The following is a 19,781-nucleotide window of genomic DNA, read 5'->3' on the forward strand; positions in this document are numbered from 1 at the left end:
AGAGACACGAGGAGAGCTGGAGCTCTGATGGAGTCAGGACTCAGAGAGACACGAGGAGAGCTGGAGCTCTGATGGAGTCAGGACTCAGAGAGACACGAGGAGAGCTGGAGCTCGGATGGAGTCAGGACTCAGAGAGACACGAGGAGAGCTGGAGCTTTGATGGAGTCAGGACTCAGAGAGACACGAGGAGAGCTGGAGCTCTGATGGAGTCAGGACTCAGAGAGACGAGGAGAGCTGGAGCTCTGATGGAGTCAGGACTCAGAGAGACACGAGGAGAGCTGGAGCTCTGATGGAGTCAGGACTCAGAGACACGAGGAGAGCTGGAGCTCTGATGTAGTCAGGACTCAGAGACACAAGGAGAGCTGGAGCTCTGATGGAGTCAGGACTCAGAGAGACGAGGAGAGCTGGAGCTCTGATGGAGTCAGGACTCAGAGACACAAGGAGAGCTGGAGCTCTGATGGAGTCAGGACTCAGAGAGACACGAGGAGAGCTGGAGCTCTGATGGAGTCAGGAGTCAGAGACACGGGGAGAGCTGGAGCTCTGATGGAGTCAGGACTCAGAGAGACACGAGGAGAACTGGAGCTCTGATGGAGTCAGGACTCAGAGAGACACGAGGAGAGCTGGAGCTCTGATGGAGTCAGGACTCAGAGAGACACGAGGAGAGCTGGAGCTCTGATGGAGTCAGGACTCAGAGAGACACGAGGAGAGCTGGAGCTTTGATGGAGTCAGGACTCAGAGAGACACGAGGAGAGCTGGAGCTCTGATGGAGTCAGGACTCGGAGAGACACGAGGAGAGCTGGAGCTCTGATGGAGTCAGGACTCAGAGAGACACGAGGAGAGCTGGAGCTCTGATGGAGTCAGGACTCAGAGAGACACGAGGAGAGCTGGAGCTCTGATGGAGTCAGGACTCAGAGAGACACGAGGAGAGCTGGAGCTCTGATGGAGTCAGGACTCAGAGAGACACGAGGAGAGCTGGAGCTCTGATGAAAAACACTGACGGTTTATTTGGAGCTTCGGCCGGAGAATTCACAAGACATGTCACGGGGACGGTCTGAGCACACGGTAGAGATGAACCCTCCTGTAGCTCCAGGTTTTAACCAGTTCTGAGAGAATAATCAACATTCTTCAATAGATAGACTAAACAGCTGAGGACACTGAATCACCCCGCTTATGGCTCGAGGTCATCTACACCCCGAGAAGGATGTGTTCCAGGTGTCCCACAACAATAACTATCTCTGACCGAGAGCTGCCCGGTCACAAACTGGTAACATCAAAAAACATGCTAGGGCAGCCCCTCCTTAAGGGAGATAGCGGCTGCTCAAGGCTGGTCAGCTGCGTCAGAGGGCGAAAGGTATGTATACATACCTGTACATGTATACAGAATGATTCTCTGACAATGTGTAATAGTATCTTTAACTATTTGGGTTCACCAATAGCTCCTGAATGTTTGTGACACTGTTCCTGGAAGTGGATGCCAATGAACAACCACACACCCCAAATAAAAATAAGGGGTCATTTACTTTTGTATCAAACTGTTTTCTTAATCACTCACCTCCCAGGAATGCTCCCCAAAGTCTGAGGTGTGTTAAAGCCGAGCTGCTGGCCGCATAATCACCACCTTCACTCTCCTCTGGTCTGTAATGGGACTGTTTTCAGGGAACAAAACGAGGTATTTCTCGTCAGTGAAACACAGAGGTTGACTCATGCCACTTAGGAAATCGCAAAAGTACCAAATCAGGGACTTTATGAGTGAAATGTGCAGCCAGAAAAAGCTTGACACGGATTCCAGCGGTTGGGAGGGGATGTTGTCCGGAACACACCAGACTCCATTCACAAAACTCTGGATTTAAGCTACCTTTGCTTTTTTATATATATAATGTATGTAATCTTAACCTTGTCTAACTCATAGCAAGCTACTCTTAGATTAGATTCGGTGAGCATTTACCTAGAAATATGTATTGCAAAAAGCGGCCAGAAGCTAATTCGAGACAGAAGGAGCACACCAAACACTATTCAGAAACCTCTGATTTTAAGGTTTCCGTACTCATTAGCAAACATAAACATGTTTTATCTTATTATAATGAACTGTGAGTGTTTAATAGAGGGTTTTCTTTAATTCGGCGACCATTTCGCTAACATCACAGACCGTATTTAATGCAAAAACTGCCACTTTCTTTCTTCAATAGAGCTAGTTTGCTAGCTATGTTAGCCAAATGAAGCTAACTAACGCTGTTGTTCTGCTTTATATTTGTTTTTGTCAAACGTAATTACATGTAGCTCAGTTATAGTTATCCCACAGCAGATTATAAAACGTTTGAGACATGTTAAAGAACTCAAAGAAGAGATTTAGTATTTTAAAACTACCAACATTTCCAGAAAGAGCTTCAGCTCCTCCACCACTTCCTGTTGACAGTTCGGGATTTTAGGTCCGAAGTTAAACCACAGCGTGTTTCAAAGGTTCCGCTTATATTAATAATACACAATTAAATAAAAAGGAAATAATTAAACATGTAGAACAAATCTACACATCTGAATACCATCTTTATGTGTTAATGGATCTTTTTGTAGTAACTGACTTTCTTTATTTCAAATAAAGCTTGAGTTTTTCGAAGCAATTTTCAAAATGCAATAATGGCTTCATGCACAGTCCCAAAGGATCAAGTTGTACAATATTATACAACAATTAAAAGCTAAGCTGTGTGTCAGAACTTCATTAGGTTCTTAATTATTGATTATAGGCTGCCTGCTGCTGACACATGAACGCACCGTGACTGACATCTACCGGTTCTCTAATTGCAAAGCAGGTGACGCCTTCTGTCTGTCAGTGTATGTGTGTGTGCAGCTGATGAATGTGTCTCTATGGGGGGGTGGGACTGATTTAGCCCTCACTTCTGACTCTGTGTGCATAAATAAGGCCTTGTGTAAAAGCAGCAACACACCAGTTGCATGTCTGCAACAGATGCCTGCTAATAATACCAACCTGCTGCGCCTTTAAGAGGATGACTGAGGAAACTTAATATCTCTCCATATCGAGTCTGCATCAATTAACAGTGAGAGCCGAGAACAGGTCGATTTCTGAATCTGCACCTCTGCTCTGACTACCAAGCTCCAGCCACTAGTTTTCTGTTGTTTTGTCACACATAAACCGGATTAAATTACGCATTGCACCTTTAAAACGCTGTCCCTGGGATTAGAATTACGCGCAGTGAGCCAAGTGTCGCTCCGGAGGGGTTTTACGCACCGTCGGTTTCCAGAGTAGGGTCTCCTTCAACGACTCCCCCCCCCCTCTGTCTCTCTTCTTCTTCGCTGGTTGTGACACCGCCGGGGAGCCCTCCACGCTGCGAGACATGGCCGAGATGGGGAAAGGGGTCACGGCCGGGAAACTGGCCATCAACGTCCAGAAGAGGCTCACCAGAGCGCAGGAGAAGGTAGGACGCCATGTCCGCCCGTGAAACATAATCCGCAACTTTGTACCTCCCAATACCACTCATTTAAACAGATAATGGTCATGCCTTTTCTAAAGTAACCTTTACCTGGAACCCTCATGTGACATTTACCCACCTCTGAGTCTGCTCCCTATAATAAGACTGCGATATATTCACGTGTTTTTCTGGGTTACTTTAAAGTTTAAGAGTGCCATCTCGAATGTTCCCCATGCATTGTAACATATCACAAGAGGTAAAACCCCTATACAGCTTTAATAGACTTCTGGGGTCTACCCTGTGACACAAGCACCCTGAATGTGCATGAGTTAAGTATGCATTTAAAACCCTTAAAAGTCAACCTTATATGTTAAAGGGGCTTCATTCTACAGTTAAGGTAAAAATAAAAATAGCTTTAAAACTATGTGGTATATTTAAGGGGTTTCTACCTCTCAAAGCCCCTTTAATCCAAACCCAATGTACCCCCTTACTTTGTTGGTATATTTAAATTGCCCTTTGATTACACTGAAATCTGGTGTCGACTCAAACATGTAAAGGTGGTATGGTGGTTAAATTAAAGGATCTTGTGCCACCTTGTGAATATTTTGTATAAATTAATAACCAACATAGTTTTTTAGGGGTAAATTGTTAAAAAGGGATTGTGCAGGAAGTACTTTGTAATGTCATAAACTTAGAGGATTGACATGTTATGATATTCAAATCAGTTATGGACACTTGTTGTACTACGACCATTCAGGAACAAAATAAGTCCCTTATGTCACTCAGACAGTCCGCTTTGAGTCAAAGTGCAGTGTTAAGAATAGTAGAGAATCAACAGTTGGAGAAGGAACTAACAATACTGCGTTTCCTAATTCTCAAATCCATAGAAATACAAAGTTTAACGATTTATTCTGGCAATAAAAGTAGAACAAGTATCTAACAGTTTGAGGGACTTCGAGCTCGTTTTGTCTCATTTAATGCATCCTTAACTCCAGAGTAGAAAAGTAGGATACAAACGTTATTATATAGAAGAGACAGAATGCAACCTGAGGCCAGCTCTCTGTCTCTGAGTTATTATGGTCCGTCCTAATCACCGCTGTGTAAGCCTGTGGAGGTTTTACTCTCTAATCACCGCAGCCTGTGCCGTCAGTCACACTTTCAAACTCTTATTGTTCACTTTCTTTGTGTTTTATGCTTCAGTTCGTGCTGTCTGTGTGCAGAAGGACTCCTGGCTGCATGCTGCTGTTGGATGTCTGTAACTCTAACTGTCATGCCTCCTCGCAGCAGCTGCACATAACTCAAACCCTCCTGAAGTTTAAATGCACACTTCCTACAGTCGGCCTCTTTTTAAAGTGCCTTTAACTCAAGCACTGCAAACAGAGTTGGGCGACATATTTGTAATATATTGTGTTTTTACTCCATGTTTTATTAACCCATCATCATGCTGTGTTGAAGAAGACTTGACACTAGAGATAGAGATCATACGCTCATCAGGAGAGTGTGGACTGACTAAATCAAGTGAGAAATAGGCCACATCTCTCAAAGACTTCTATGCAATCTGACTCTGAAACACCTTTCCTAAGATACCTGGGTACTTATATTACTTTTAATGCATGATAACTTCTTTAAACTAAGTAGTTTGATGGATTTGAGAAGCAGTTAAGCAAAGGAAATGTTGACTTGGGTTATAAATCAAAGAAGCAAGCTGATTTTCTTATAGACTTCTATCAATCAAATCTTTGTTGTTACGAGTAAACGTCATGCATTCAAACTGAAGTATACAAGTGTTATCATAAGTTAAAGTGCATTATGTGTATTTTCATAATCAATATGTGTTACTATAAGTATTGTGTCGTTTCCAGTTTCAACAGGAAGTAGGAAAACACCTGATCTCACATAAATACTGTCACTTCCTCTTCTTAAATAATACACAACTATCCATATCACCTTCGTTCCTGTACTCTCTATTCATAGAAACCTTTTAATAATCACACTTGTAGAATAAACGCGTGTCTTTCTGATGAAGACTTGTCGTGCTTCTGTGCCATGAAGCCTGAACACGACTCCGATCAGATCCCTGCAGGAAACAGGACCAACGCTTCACATGTAAACAAACCAAACGTGTTTATTTTGAGCAAGAAAATATCAGGAACAGCAGCCAATCAGAGACGGCGAAGTTGTCTGTGTCAGAGATTATTTAAAAAAGGCAACACAAGTTCATAAAGCAGCGTTGTGGGTCGTGTGCTGTTTTTATGAATGGACATCTACTTGGTGTATTACAGTGTGAAGAGGACTGTGTGTGCACGGCCCGATCGTTGGTGCTTTGCTGCTGCAGAACTCCGATCTGTTACTTCAGTGAAAGTACAAATACCACAGCGCAGAAGTCAAAGTGCTGCATGCAAGTAGAAGTCAAAAAGTATAAGCATCAATCTGTACTAAAAGAACCCAAAGCTGATCCAGAATTCTACATTTTCAGACTATATGGATTAGGAAAGTGATTCATAACGGGTTAGTTTAGCAGCTTTTAAAGGCTGTGCCACTCCATAACGGTCCATCCTAAATCGAAGCATCAAAGGTCAATAATCAAGTCAAAATGGTTGGATTAATGCACTTTAAATCTCTGAAACTCATTTTGTGTCCTGAAATATATGAGAATATATTTGAGATTATATCTGTCATGCATTTTTATCGTGAGGAAATCCTCCTGCAGAAAGTAGAAAAAGTTTGAATGTTACTCCGACGTGTGACGGAGTTTCAGGCGATACTGAGGAGTAGAGAGGAAGGTCAGAGTATCATCTTCCCTGTGAGGAAGAGGAGGAGGAGGAGGAGGAGCAAGAGGAGGAGGAGGAGGAGGAGCAAGAGGAGTAGGATGGGACCGTATTAGTATGTCTCTGCTGTCTCCCTGCTTTAATGTTCAAAAAGCTCTTTATTGTTCTCCTGCTTGTGCTGCAGCACCTCTTTTCACCCTCTGTCTGAAACAAGAGCTGCTCTGATTGGCTAGCTGGCCGGCTCTGTTGTCATTGGTCAAGCGCTTAGAGATGTCCCGCCCCCTTAGCTTATCACGTACAATGTGTTGGAGCGCTGGCCAATAGAAGTGCCAGTGTTACGTAGTGATGTAGCTACTGGTGAAGTGTGTAGAATTTGAAAGTTTGGTTTCACCTTGAGTGAAAATGTGACTCAGGCCAGCTGACCGTAGTTGTCATTGTGATGTAATGTCACCCGCTCAGCTGTGCCGCAGAGCATGCTGGGAAAAATCCCCCAGGGTGGAATCCGGATGAGGATCTGCCCTTTAGGGAGTCGGAGAGGAAAGACCCCGACGCTAAACAATGAGAAATCACAGATCCATCTCATGGTGACTTGGAAGTTATCAAACCTCCAAGTCACTATGCATGGCCTGCACACCTGTCCCCGTGTGTGTGTGTGTGTGTGTGTGTGTGTGTGTGTGTGTGTGTGTGTGTGTGTGTGTGTGTGTGTGTGTGTGTGTGTGTGTGTGTGTGTGTGTGTGTGTGTGTGTATATCTATCTATAGCCTCCTTCTCAACTCTCTTAATACCCACAAACTGCCTGTGTGTGTATTTTGGGGGGGTTTGAAACTGAACACCGACGGTTGGCGGGTGGCTGGGAACACACACACTCACACACACACACACACACACACACACACACACACACACACACTGGTAGGTTCCAGTATGTCTCATTACACCTGAGTTTACCCTGAAAGCCGACCACATACACTCTTTTACACAACAGTGTGTAGTGGTGTGGACAAATAGCTGGTTATATGTTGATTAGTGCTTCTGTAAATCTGACTGTAGTGCAGGATGTGTGAGGTGTTATAAGACTTCAGTGTGTGTGTGTGTGTGTGTGTGTGTGTGTGTGTGTGTGTGTGTGTGTGTGTGTGTGTGTGTGTGTGTGTGTGTGTGTGTGTGTGTGTGTGTGTGTGTGAGCAGGTGCGTGTGTGTGTGAGAGAGCAGGTGTGTGTGTATGTGAATACTACTCTAATAATACTTAAGGTACATGTAGCTGCACACAGACAGTGTTTGATATTGTGTGTGTGTGTGTGTGTGTGTGTGTGTGTGTGTGTGTGTGTGTGTGTGTGTGTGTGTGTGTGTGTGTGTGTGTGTGTGTGTGTGTGTGTGTGTGTGTGAGAGCAGGTGTGTGTGTATGTGAATACTACTCTAATAATACTTAAGGTACATGTAGCTGCACACAGACAGTGTTTGATATTGTGTGTGTGTGTGTGTGTGTGTGTGTGTGTGTGTGTGTGTGTGTGTGTGTGTGTGTGTGTGTGTGTGTGTGTGTGTGTGTGTGTGTGTGTGTGTGTGAGAGAGCAGGTGTGTGTGTATGTGAATACTACTCTAATAATACTTAAGGTACATGTAGCTGCACACAGACAGTGTTTGATATTGTGTGTGTGTGTGTGTGTGTGTGTGTGTGTGTGTGTGTGTGTGTGTGTGTGTGTGTGTGTGTGTGTGTGTGTGTGTGTGTGTGTGTGTGTGTGTGTGTGTGTGTGTGTGTGTGTGTGTGTGAGAGAGCAGGTGTGTGTGTATGTGAATACTACTCTAATAATACTTAAGGTACATGTAGCTGCACACAGACAGTGTTTGATATAAAGTGTGTGTGTGTGTGTGTGTGTGTGTGTGTGTGTGTGTGTGTGTGTGTGTGTGTGTGTGTGTGTGTGTGTGTGTGTGTGTGTGTGTTGCAGAAGCGGGGAAATCCCCTTCCTCATGTTGCTGCTCCGTGTATCTGTATTTGTGTATCTGTGTTTCTGTCACAGGATTAAGCAGCAGGTGGTGCTGGGTGCAGCTCAGATTAGCCGGTGACCTTGTACTAACAACAAAACAAACGTTTTGATTTCTCCTCTTTCTATAAACCCTGCTTCACCTCCTGTCTCGGAAACACAGTTTACTATACCACTATTCCACACACACACACACACACACACACACACACACACACACACACACACACACACACACACACACACACACACACACACACACACACACACACACACACACACACACAGCTGGTAGACGTGGAGGAGACATGGCAGTCGGTCTGGAAATAGCTGCATGTCTCTCGTTATAGATCCGCACAAAGCCCCATGAATGAAATGAGACCTGCTTTATTGTCACCATAATATATTTAGATTTATATATGATGTAATGATTGTGTTTTTCTGTTTCTGCAGGTTATGCAGAAGCTCGGCAAAGCAGACGAGACCCGAGACGTTGCCTTTGAGGAGATGGTGTCCAACTTCAACAAGCAGATGGTCAGGAGACGTTTCATAAACACACATTTCTTATATCTAAATATTTAGAGACATTTGAAGCCCGGTTTCAGTTTCAATGACTTTATGTGATGCTTTGTTCCCTCCTCTGTGTTTGCTCTGCAGATAGAAGGCGGCAAACTGCAGAAAGACATGAAAGCGTACCTGTTAGCGGTGAAAAGTGAGTCAGGGGATGAGCCTTCTGTGTAATAATCTGACATAACATTATATCTTAAGAAGCCTGACATTCTTTTACCTGCCACTAATGCAACAAATGTGCGTGTGTGCGTGTGTGTGTGTGTGTGTGTGTGTGCGCGTGTGCGTGTGTGCGTGTGTGTGTGTGTGTGTGTGTGTGTGTGTGTGTGTGTGTGTGTGTGTGTGTGTGTGTGTGTGTGTGTGTGTGTGTGTGTGTGTGTGTGTGTGTTTCAGCGATGCACGATGCGTCCCGGCGGCTGCAGGATTGCCTCGCTGAGATGTACGAACCCGACTGGTTTGGAAAGGAAGAGATGGACGCGCTGACAGAGGTGAGAAAACACGTCCCAATAAATGTGGAAATATAAAGACGGGTTTACAAAATATAAAATAATAATATTTATGTTTGTTCTTGTATTTAATCATTCAGGTATTGTGTTTGTATTCCTCTTGATATTTCCTGATTCTTTCATATGTAATTGTATTTATTCTTCAAGAAGAATCAAAGTGCATGGTTTCCTTCAGGCTGTCCTTTCCTTCTCCTCCTGCTAACTCCTTCTCTCTCTCTCCTTACTCCTTCTCTCTCTCCTAACTGCATGCGTGTGTCCTTGCACCCTGAAGGAGATGATAGAGAAGGAGATGGACAATAACTTGGAGGTAAAACATAGAAAGTTTCCCGCAGCGAGCTTTATTCTGAAAGGCTATCCTCTCAGTGGGAAACTCTGGATTAGCTCAGCAGTAGAGGAAGTAGAGAATACTTTAAACTACCAAGAGATCCTTATTTTAGGATTGAAACCTATATTTGTTTTCCAGGACACAGACACTCTGTGGTTGGATTACCACCAGAACATCACGGACAAATCTCTGAACACCCTGGACTCGTACCTGACTCAGTTCCCTGACATCAAGGTGTGTTAGTGTTCCTGCATCCTTTCTGCATTTTGTTATTCCTTTCACAATAAAACACGACGCTGTTGTCTGCAGGCTCGCATAGCGAAGCGCGACAGGAAGATGGTGGACTTCGACAGCGCCAGGCATCACTTCAGCTCCTTACAGAAAGGGAAGAAGAAGGACGAGGCCAAGATCGCCAAGGTGTGTGTGTGTGTGTGTGTGTGTGTGTGTGTGTGTGTGTGTGTGTGTGTGTGTGTGTGTGTGTGTGTGTGTGTGTGTGTGTGTGTGTGTGTGTGTGTGTGTGTGTGTGTGTGTGTGTGTGTGTGTGTGTGTGTGTGTGTGTGTGTGTGTGTGTGTGTGTGTGTGTGTGTGTGTACTGATGAATTAAGGTCTCTGTTGGCAATGTGTGTGTGTTTGTTCTGCTGCTTAAAGTAAAAAAAGGCAGTATGACTTTATCATTTCATTGAACAATTCATACCGCCTTAAGTGTCTGCATCTATTTAAAGGAATATTAATAAAGATGTTGATTGAAGTAAATTGTGGCATCAACATCTTAAATATCCGTTTTCAAAGAGTCTGAAGTCTAATCTGAATCTTATTCGTCCAGTTAAACGGATGCATTTGAATCCCTTCTGCATTTAAAGTCCATTGCATGTTTTGAATCGTTTGCTTTTGTCTAAAAAGCACGCCTTGAACTGGACGAAGGAGCACAGATCATTCCTTTAACTCGTGTGTGAATTAACCCTCGCTGTCTATTCAAACTGAATGCTCATTAACACATTTGTGCCGGTCTTGAATCGTTTGCTGTTCTTCTTTCTTTTCGTGCATGGCGTGTGTGTGTGTGTGTGTGTGTGTGTGTGTGTGTGTGTGTGTGTGTGTGTGTGTGTGTGTGTGTGTGTGTGTGTGTGTGTGTGTGTGTGTGTGTGTGTGTGTGTGTGTGTGTGTGTGTGTGTGTGTGTGTGTGTGTGTGTGTGTGTGTGTGTGTGTGTGTTAGCCAGCAGCCCTGTTGGAGAAGGCGGCTCCCGGCTGGGCTCAGGTTTTGATTTCAGCCCACCAGGTGGCTCAGACTAACCTCTCCTTCAACCAGGTGACCCTAAACCTGACTCCCCCCTCACCCAAAAAAGCGTTTGTACAAATATAGGAATTAGCTATTAGATTGTGCCGTTTTTAACTAGACTAGCATCTCAGGCCATTCAATGCATTGCTTTTTATTAATTAAGATTATTGATTTATTCATCAGTTCATCTCTTCAATGCTGAACTTGGTGAAGGTGGAGTTATGTTATAAATACACTGGGTAGCAATACTCATAATTTCTGCAGCTTAAAGGGCCCATGTCATGCTGTTCTGGTTCTGACCCGTCCCCTTGTGTTCTGTAGCTTCTGCATGTGAACGGTCTGCAGAGTCACAAACCCTCAGAGTACACCCTGTAGGGAGTAACGCTCTAACACAGAGAAGACCTGTCTGCCCCAGAACGCCTCGTTGGACATTTCTCTTTTTCTTCCTGCGCACAGTGACGTGCCCATACCCAAATGGACCAATCGGTGGAGCCGTTACGTTTAGAAAAGATTGAGTGTGTGTGTGTGAGGAACTTCCTCACACACACACACTCAATCTTTTCTCAGCTGCAGCTCCACCGATTTCTCCTCCTTGAGACGGCGAGACGCGGCGAGGCTGTGAGTTTGTGTGTGAGCACACACACCGACTCCCAGCCAGGCTGCGGGTGTTTGTGTTCGGGCTGGATTTCGCTGTGTCTCGCTGTCTCGCAGACGACCACTGGGCTCATAGGGAGGGGGGCAGGAGCTCCAACAAGCCGTGTAGGACAGAGAGTGAATACACAGACTATACAGAGATGCTGTATGAGAAACCAATGCGAGTTTGGAACATTGAACAATATAAATCTATTCTAGTCGACCTCAACAATGGAATATGATCAGTGGAAATGACATGGGACCTTTAAGGTTGCACAAACACACAAAGTGTGTTATTCTCAAAGCATCTGCGTCTCGGTTAGATGTAGTTTCTCGTTAATCTATCACCTGTATCATCTCTATCTAATGACCATGTGCCTTATTTTAAATCTGATCCCAATCCAAACAAATATTTAAAAATGATTTTGTTTCCTAAAAATACCCTTTAGTTTAATTTCCATGACTATTCAGACTAGTTATTAAACCCTGCATTGGTTCGTCTGCATGTGTGTGTGCTCGTGAAAAACTGTCTGTGTTACACAGTCCTTATATGTTAGTATTATTAACTGTGTGTGTGTGTGTGTGTGTGTGTGTGTGTGTGTGTGTGTGTGTGTGTGTGTGTGTGTGTGTGTGTGTGTGTGTGTGTGTGTGTGTGTGTGTGTGTGTGTGTGTGTGTGTGTGTGTGTGTGTGTGTGTGTGTGTGTGTGTGTGTGTGTGTGTGTGTGTGTGTGTGTGTGTGTGTAGGCGGAGGAGGAGCTGGGCAAATCTCAGAAGATTTTCGAGGAGCTGAACGTGGAGTTACAAGATGAGCTTCCTGTGTTGTTTGACAAGTGAGTTATATTCTTATAAAAAAAAAAATAATAACATAAAAAAGTTGAAGAAAAAAAATGCAAAACATTTTTTTTGCTTAAATCTCACGGTGTGTGTGTGTGTGTGTGTGTGTGTGTGTGTGTGTGTGTGTGTGTGTGTGTGTGTGTGTGTGTGTGTGTGTGTGTGTGTGTGTGTGTGTGTGTGTGTGTGTGTGTGTGTGTGTGTGTGTGTGTGTGTGTGTGTGTGTGTGCAGTCGTGTTGGCGTCTATGTTAACACATTCCAGGGCCTGGCAGGTCATCAGGAGAAGTTTCACAAGGAAATGGGAAAGGTGAGACAAACTGTTCTCGTGTGTTTTATTAAATTAATAATCAATATTTATTTATGTTTTATGAACTGGTCTCCTCCTCTGTCTCCTCCTCTGTCTCCTCCACTGTCTCCTCCTCTGTCTCCTCCACTGTCTCCTCCACTGTCTCCTCCTCTGTCTCCTCCACTGTCTCCTCCTCTGTCTCCTCCACTGTCTCTCCCACTGTCTCCTCCTCTGTCTCCTCCGCTGTCTCCTCCACTGTCTCCTCCTCTGTCTCCTCCACTGTCTCCTCCTCAGCTCAACCAGAACCTGAACGACATCATGACCAAACTGGAGGAGCAGCGGGAGATAAAGTAAGTGGAGTTTTTAAATCAGATGTCACAGATCTAGTGTTTAGGATGACTGAGAGTAATGCTCCTCGCCTCACTGCAGAAAGGGAGGCAGGGAAGCGGGGACGACAGAAGAGAGTGCCAAGAGGTAACCCTGGACGAGCACGCAGCGCCTTGAACACGCAATAATGATCGTTTGCAGCACTAACCACTAAAACCCACCCTTTCCGAGGCTATGCATTTTAAATTCCATTTATTTTTGTATCAGGGAATTTGTCTGGAAAAATGAAGTGTGAGAAATTACATTTAAAGGACTACATCATATTATTAAGTCTCTTTTAAACGACTAGAATCAATCTGCAGTTATTATTAAGGGTTATTTTATAGACGGATGAATTCGAGCAGCAACAGCAGGTTTTCAAGGCATTGCACAATACAACTAAATAAACTGTAAATATGTACATGTATATCTTAAAACAATAGAAAGATATATATCCATACAGAATTAAGTTAAAGTACTATATGCATAAATAAGTGTGCCGTTTTCTTAAACTCAAATTGAAATGCAACGGAGCACAGTGTGAGCTTTTCATCTAAAAGCCAATTGAAATGTTCTCTGGTTTGATGTCTTTGTGTAGTTTAAATACACCTGCACCTACACAGTGTTCCTCCTCACCTCAAACATTAGCGTCACTGCTCTTCTTGTAAGACTTCAAACCAGCAGGTGTCGAAGGATGACGGATCAAATCCTTCTCTGGGATGTAAACCTGTCAGCTTCCAGTTCGTGCACGTGTTGCAGCCTGATGAGGATGTGCATTCATTCAAAGTCAAAGTCAGCTTCATTGTCAAAATGTCTCCATGTGTTATTCATACAGAAATCTCGATATATCGTTTCCCGCAGTCCCACAGTGTAACATATGAACATCAAACAAGATACAAAAAGTGTTAGGGTGAGTGAAACAGGCAGGACCCAAATGCAGATTGAAACGAGAAAATGACTTTATTTCAAGGTTTAACGCAGACAAACAGAACACCACCCCGCGAACACAGTCACAGATAAACAAGAAACCAACAAAGACAGACAGAAAAAACAGAACTTAAATACACACAAGACTAATCAACGAAACAAGAGACAGGTGAGGAGGGAGGAGAAAACACAGGGGCACCAGGTGAACACAATCAAGTAAACAGGTAGGAGGGAACAGGTAGGAGGGAACAGGTAGGAGGGGACACACACAGACAGGAAACCAAGGACAGATCTAATCAAGAAAAAACACAACGCAGACAGATCGTGACAAAAAGGGCCTAGATAAACGGGCTATACAACAAAGCAATAGTATTAATAAGTGCTGGTTAATAATATATTTAGAAACACAATCCACAGAACATGAATTTGACATTAATGCAAGTATTTTTTGTGCAAAATAGAAAAAAGTTCAAAGTACAGTTTCAGTGCAGTATCAGCTGAGATGGGCAGAAAAGTGACTGGTGCTGGATGAGGTTGTATTTGTGTGTGTTGGGGGGGGGTAAAGTCCAGGACCATGGGGCAGGGGGAAAGGTGGGAGGCAGGGTGGAGAGGTCAGGGGAGAGATGACTTCTAGCACGTAACGCAGCTGCAGTATGCATGAAATATCAGAAACTACTTCTTCATAACAGCGGGCCTTGACCTTTGACCCTGGAAGTTGCTTCTGGTTGCAGTCGGACGTGTTTTCCTCAGTGTGTCTGTGGTGTGTCTGAATGTGTTGGTTTGGAGAGCGTTGTCGCCCTCATGTGGATAACACTGAGAACAGCATGCTTGAATTTCAGTTTGGTCTACTACTACTCCCCTCCTCACTGTCTGTGGTCATCATTTCTTTCTACTCAAACTCTCTCTCTGCAGGACTTGCATCATGTCTTCATTCATAACATCATGTATACCCTGCAGATAATAATACTGCTCACTTATTCCCCCCCCCCATAAATAAGGCATGTCTTTGAGGAACAACGAGACGGATAATTAGCACATATATTATTGATGTTTTGTCCGTGTTTTCATGCTCTTTCTTCTGTCTTTCAGCGAGGAAGTCAACCACAGTGAAGCGGCCAGCCCACCCCCAAAGGTAGAAACACATCTAGACGACAACCTTAGAGTCTTTTTCATTCCTATATATAAGAATAAAAAGGAAGCATCTAGAGCAGCGGTTCACATTCTTCAACTGGTCGCCATTCTATAAGAACCCCCTCACTCATCTGTGATCATTCGCCTGAATGTTTTCGTGTATAAAACCCTTTGTGATTGTGTTTAACTCGACTGCTGCTGAATGAAATCACTTGTATAACTCACATTCAATACAAATGCATGACATTAACACTTTGTCAGGTGAAATGATGTTAACACTCACTACTTATTTAGGAAACCAATGAAGAGGAAGACCCCTCCCCTCTGAACAGTCACTTCAATCCGTCATATTTGAAAAGAAACATTGTTCTTTTCTGCGTTCATTTAAGACAAAAGTTATTTATTTACTTGTCGATTACTTTGGCACTATTTTTAGATCGTCACTGTGTGTGTACTAATCTGTCACCCTGGCTGCGTTTTGCTCGTGTGTGTGTTGTGTGTGTGTGTGTGTGGCGTCGTTTGACCCCTGCTGGTGGTGCAGAGGCCGGCCCCCCCCCCCTCTCGGCCGCCCCCCCGCATGACGCCGTCCCCCGACCACAGACAGAAACACGTTGAGATGACGGAGGAAGAAGCGCCGCCAGCGAACGCACCGTCAGAGCAGGTCAGACGTCTGCAGGAGAAAAGACTTCGGTTCACGATACGATAATACTTTAATGATCAAGTCTGACATTTGACTTGCATCACAGCAGCTCCATGTGTAACATCAGAGAGGGCTGAAGTACACATCCTGTACTCAAGTAGAAGTACATATACTCGTGTTTAAACATGCTCTGGTGAAAGTAGAAGTACTGACTAAACTTCTTTCTTCAAGTGAAAGTAAAGAACTTTGAAATGTACTTCAGTAAAAAGTACCCATAACTAGCAGCTGTTTTAAAGAGTACCTGACCTCCCTTTATATTAATAGAACAATAATGTCATTGTTAGCTAATGAATGTTTCCATGCTGAACAACGGCAACATGACAACGTTTTCATTGGTCCCTCTTCTTTAGAGAAGACCAGGAAGTGATGGATACACGGATCGTGTTCAAATCAATAGGCACGCAATGACTCTAAATAATAATGATCACGCACCAAACACACATTCAGAATAAAGGAACCAGCCTGTTTGGAAAATGAGAGAAGTAGAAAGTACAGGTATTTGAGTTCAACATGTAAGAAGTAGAAAGTACAGGTATTTGAGTTCAACATGTAAGAAGTAGAAAGTACAGGTATTTACCTGTAAAGTACTGATACCAGAAGAATGTACTTAAGTACAGTAACTAAGTATTTTTACTCCACTACTTCCCACCTCTTACAGCAGACTGTTTACCCCGATAGTAACCCCCCCCTAACCTGTGTGTGTGTGTGTGGAGCAGTGTGAGAACCTGCTGGATTGGGATGTGGAGGTGTTACAGCCCGACACATTAACAGCACCCAAGGTGGGTGAAAGTCAGCCGAGCCTAACACTGGGTTTACATACAGTTTTAGATTTAGTTTTGATTATATTAATTTAAAACCATGTTTAAATAGTAGAATCGACAACAACGACCCTACAGTCTTTTACCTCTCACACATGGTGCACAGACCCAACTTTAAACTGCATGTAAACACAGTGTGTGTGTGTGTGTGTGTGTGTGTGTGTGTGTGTGTGTGTGTGTGTGTGTGTGTGTGTGTGTGTGTGTGTGTGTGTGTGTGTGTGTGTGTGTGTGTGTGTGTGTGTGTGTGTGTGTGTGTGTGTGTGTGTGTGTGTGTGTGTGTGTGTGTGTGTGTGTGTGTGTGTGTGATCATTTTGCATGCAAATGTTTGTCTTGCATGATTCTCATTATCTGATCAGATTCATTGATTGCGTTACTAAAATGAGGACAGTTTTGAAAATGGACTCTTTTGAAACATCCTATTCCTGTGTTCCTACATTGATGTTCTAAGCGGTAGTCGAGTAATATGGAAGGGTCTCACACGTTTATCTCACTGGTTGTTTTTGTCTCGTACTGCCGCTCCGAAGGCGCCGTCACCGGACTTATGGGTAAGCAGAGCGGAGAAATCCTGTTGGGCAGTAGTATGAACTTTAGAAACACTTAAGTTTTCTGCAAATTAAAACTTAAATTCAGTTTCTAGTGACACACAATTCTGCCCACAAATGTGCTCTATTTATTATTCTATCATCATGAAAAGCAAAGGTCTGCAGATGAAGAAATAACGCTTCAACCTTTCTCCTCAAAACCTCCTTCCTGTCCTTTACGATACCCCCACCACCCGGGTCTTTTCCTTTATCAAACCCTTTTAAAACCCAACGCTCCGACTCCCATCCTCTTCCACAATACCCCACGACCCCCTGACCGTTTATAGCATGACGAGCCAGCTGTAGAGCCCCAGCCAGCTGTAGAGCCCCAGCACGATGACCACAGACACCCAGAACAAACTCACGGAGGATGGGAAGACGTAGGAACCGCCCAGAGCTTCACCCCTGCAGAACCTGTGCAGGAGAGCTGGGGAGACGCTGGAGTCCCTCAGACGCACACCAAACCCAACTGGGGAGACGCTGGAGTCCCCAATGTGAAGGAGAGCTGGGGAGATGCTGGAGTCCTTCAGACACACACTGAACCCAACTGGGGAGACGCTGGGGTCCCCGATGTGAAGGAGAGCTGGGGAGATGCTGGAGTCCTTCGGACACACACTGAACCCAACTGGGGAGACACTGGAGTCCCCGATGTGAAGGAGAGCTGGGGAGATGCTGGAGTCCTTCAGACACACACTGAACCCAACTGGGGAGACACTGGAGTCCCCGATGTGAAGGAGAGCTGGGGAGATGCTGGAGTCCTTCGGACACACACTGAACCCAACTGGGGAGACACTGGAGTCCCCGATGTGAAGGAGAGCTGGGGAGATGCTGGAGTCCTTCAGACACACACTGAACCCAACTGGGGAGACACTGGAGTCCCCGATGTGAAGGAGAGCTGGGGAGACGCTGGAGCCCCTCAGACGTACACCGAGCCAAACTGGGACAACGATGGTGCCAAAGCGGTGCAGGGGGGCTGGGGAGAAGAAGGAAAGGTAGGGTCAGGGGTCTTTAAAACACCACAGGTTAAAGCCTGGAAATCAAGGATCCCTCAAACGCTAGAAGTCACAAACACCCTTTCTTTACGGTTCACCTCTTTTTTCTGAGGCTCTACTGCGACATGATACTTTATCCTCTTTAATAATGCACCTTTCTGTTATGTTCTGCTACAGAGCGCGGTGACCAATGGCTCGGACGGAGACCTCCCCCCAGGATTCATCTACAAGGTTAGATTACTGAATGCTCCATTGACTTGGATTATAAATTAATGCTGTGCACTTTTGAATGAGGTTGTGGGTGTTTCTGCTGCAGGTGAAAGCGGTGCATGAATACGCTGCTACTGACGGCGACGAGCTGGAGCTGAAGGTGGGAGACTCGGTGCTGGTTCTGGCATTTGAAAACCCGGACGAACAGGTCCATAACAAACACTTTCTTCACTTCCACTTTATCTATTCCTACTTTTGCAACTACCGATCATGATGATGGCAACATTTAAACTTGTATACTTGTTAGTTCATTATTTATATTTGAAAGGAAGCTACTCTTAAGGACATTGCATAATAATCATTCCCAACTTTGTCACATACAGAATTGCGACAGTTTTAAATGTTGTGCATGACATTATGACCTGAAACACAAGTACTTGGTCATGTGTATGCATTACATCTTGTAGTTTTGGTTCAGGAAAAGACCGTTTTTTTGGGTCAAAACGTACAAAAAAATCCATGTTTTGTTTTTCGGTGTTCCTGCAGGACGACGGCTGGCTCCTGGGTGTGCAGGAGACTCACTGGTTGCAGAAGAAAGATATTTCAATCAAAGGTGTTTTCCCTGAAAACTTTACTCAGAAGGTTTGAGGTTCATGCAGCAGAAGTACTTTGCCCCAAACTCTTCAGAATTATAGATAGAACTGAGTTGAAACGTCAGTAAATGTGCGTTTACACAGCAAAGTGTATCAGTACATGATTCCAAATGCTCTGAAATACAAGCACATCTAGATGGCTACGGTCTCATGAAAACATAGATAACTTATTAACCCAACTCCCTTTTGGTCAATGAAGCGCAATCCTCTAAATTAATATAATAAATTATATTGTTTTAATTCCCTTTCCTGAATTATTTATGTGCTGAAATCAAACAAAACTCATGTCATGAATGTATTGAATGAATGTCAAAATGTTTTATGTATCATCATCGGGGTTTTGGAAAGAAATATGTTATGAGAAATGTTCACAGTTCCTTGGATGAAGCATTTGATTGTATTGTCATGTATTTTGTAACATTGTGATGACAGGTGGCTTTGCTGGAAGAAATGTGGCTCAGATTGAAAAAAACTGCAGATGACCCAACTCAGAGCCCTGGGGAACGCCACAGGTTTAAACAACATTATCAAAATCTATTACAGTTTCTTGTAGGACATTCAAAAGGGAACATTAGTTTTTCATTTATTTTACCGGCCATTTTGAAGACATGACTTAAAGTGTGGCTTACATTTTCTAACAACTTTTATTTAGATTTTTGAATCATCTTTACATTGATGGATAAAACGGATAACCCCACGCAAACTGTATTTTTACATTTTGTGGGATTAACACATAAGGAATCAGTCCAAGTGGTTAATGTTGCACCATTTATTGGATCAAGTCAGTGTCATTAAAGATGAATAAAACAACGTGTG

At 43.9% G+C, this 19,781-nt stretch overlaps 2 protein-coding genes across 7 annotated transcripts in view; one reads left to right on the forward strand and one right to left on the reverse strand.

Annotated features, from left to right (window-relative positions):
- Positions 1–2,447, reverse strand: part of nhej1 (nonhomologous end-joining factor 1) — an 11,950-nt gene extending 9,503 nt beyond the window's left edge. For 2 of the 4 annotated variants that reach the window (XR_013806862.1, XM_079673090.1), the window contains exons 1-2: positions 2,369–2,447; positions 1,553–1,646 (exon numbers count right to left, since the gene is read on the reverse strand). The gene's annotated coding sequence lies outside the window, so the exon portion shown is untranslated. The remainder of the gene's footprint in view (positions 1–1,552; positions 1,647–2,368) is intronic. The other 2 variants (XM_079673091.1, XM_079673089.1) reach the window with 2 other exon arrangements.
- Positions 2,448–2,976: 529 nt separating this feature from the next.
- Positions 2,977–19,775, forward strand: bin1b (bridging integrator 1b). 3 transcript variants are annotated; one of them, XM_079673086.1, is made up of 15 exons: positions 2,993–3,428; positions 8,619–8,699; positions 8,823–8,877; positions 9,126–9,220; positions 9,702–9,797; positions 9,873–9,980; positions 10,774–10,866; positions 12,214–12,299; positions 12,533–12,608; positions 12,882–12,937; positions 13,017–13,061; positions 14,970–15,012; positions 18,280–18,333; positions 18,419–18,520; positions 18,859–19,775. In XM_079673086.1, the coding sequence occupies exons 1-15, from the start codon at positions 3,348–3,350 to the stop codon at positions 18,958–18,960; spliced, it is 1,173 nt and encodes a 390-aa protein (XP_079529212.1). In that variant the 5' UTR covers positions 2,993–3,347; the 3' UTR covers positions 18,961–19,775. The 3 variants fall into 3 exon arrangements, with proteins under 3 accessions (XP_079529213.1, XP_079529212.1, XP_079529214.1); XM_079673087.1 differs by lacking the exon at positions 13,017–13,061 and having other exon boundaries at positions 2,977–3,428; XM_079673088.1 differs by lacking the exon at positions 10,774–10,866 and having other exon boundaries at positions 3,006–3,428.
- The last annotated feature ends 6 nt before the right edge of the window (positions 19,776–19,781 follow it).

Source organism: Notothenia rossii (genome assembly GCF_949606895.1).
Source record: "Notothenia rossii genome assembly, chromosome: 3".
NCBI lineage: Eukaryota > Metazoa > Chordata > Actinopteri > Perciformes > Nototheniidae > Notothenia > Notothenia rossii.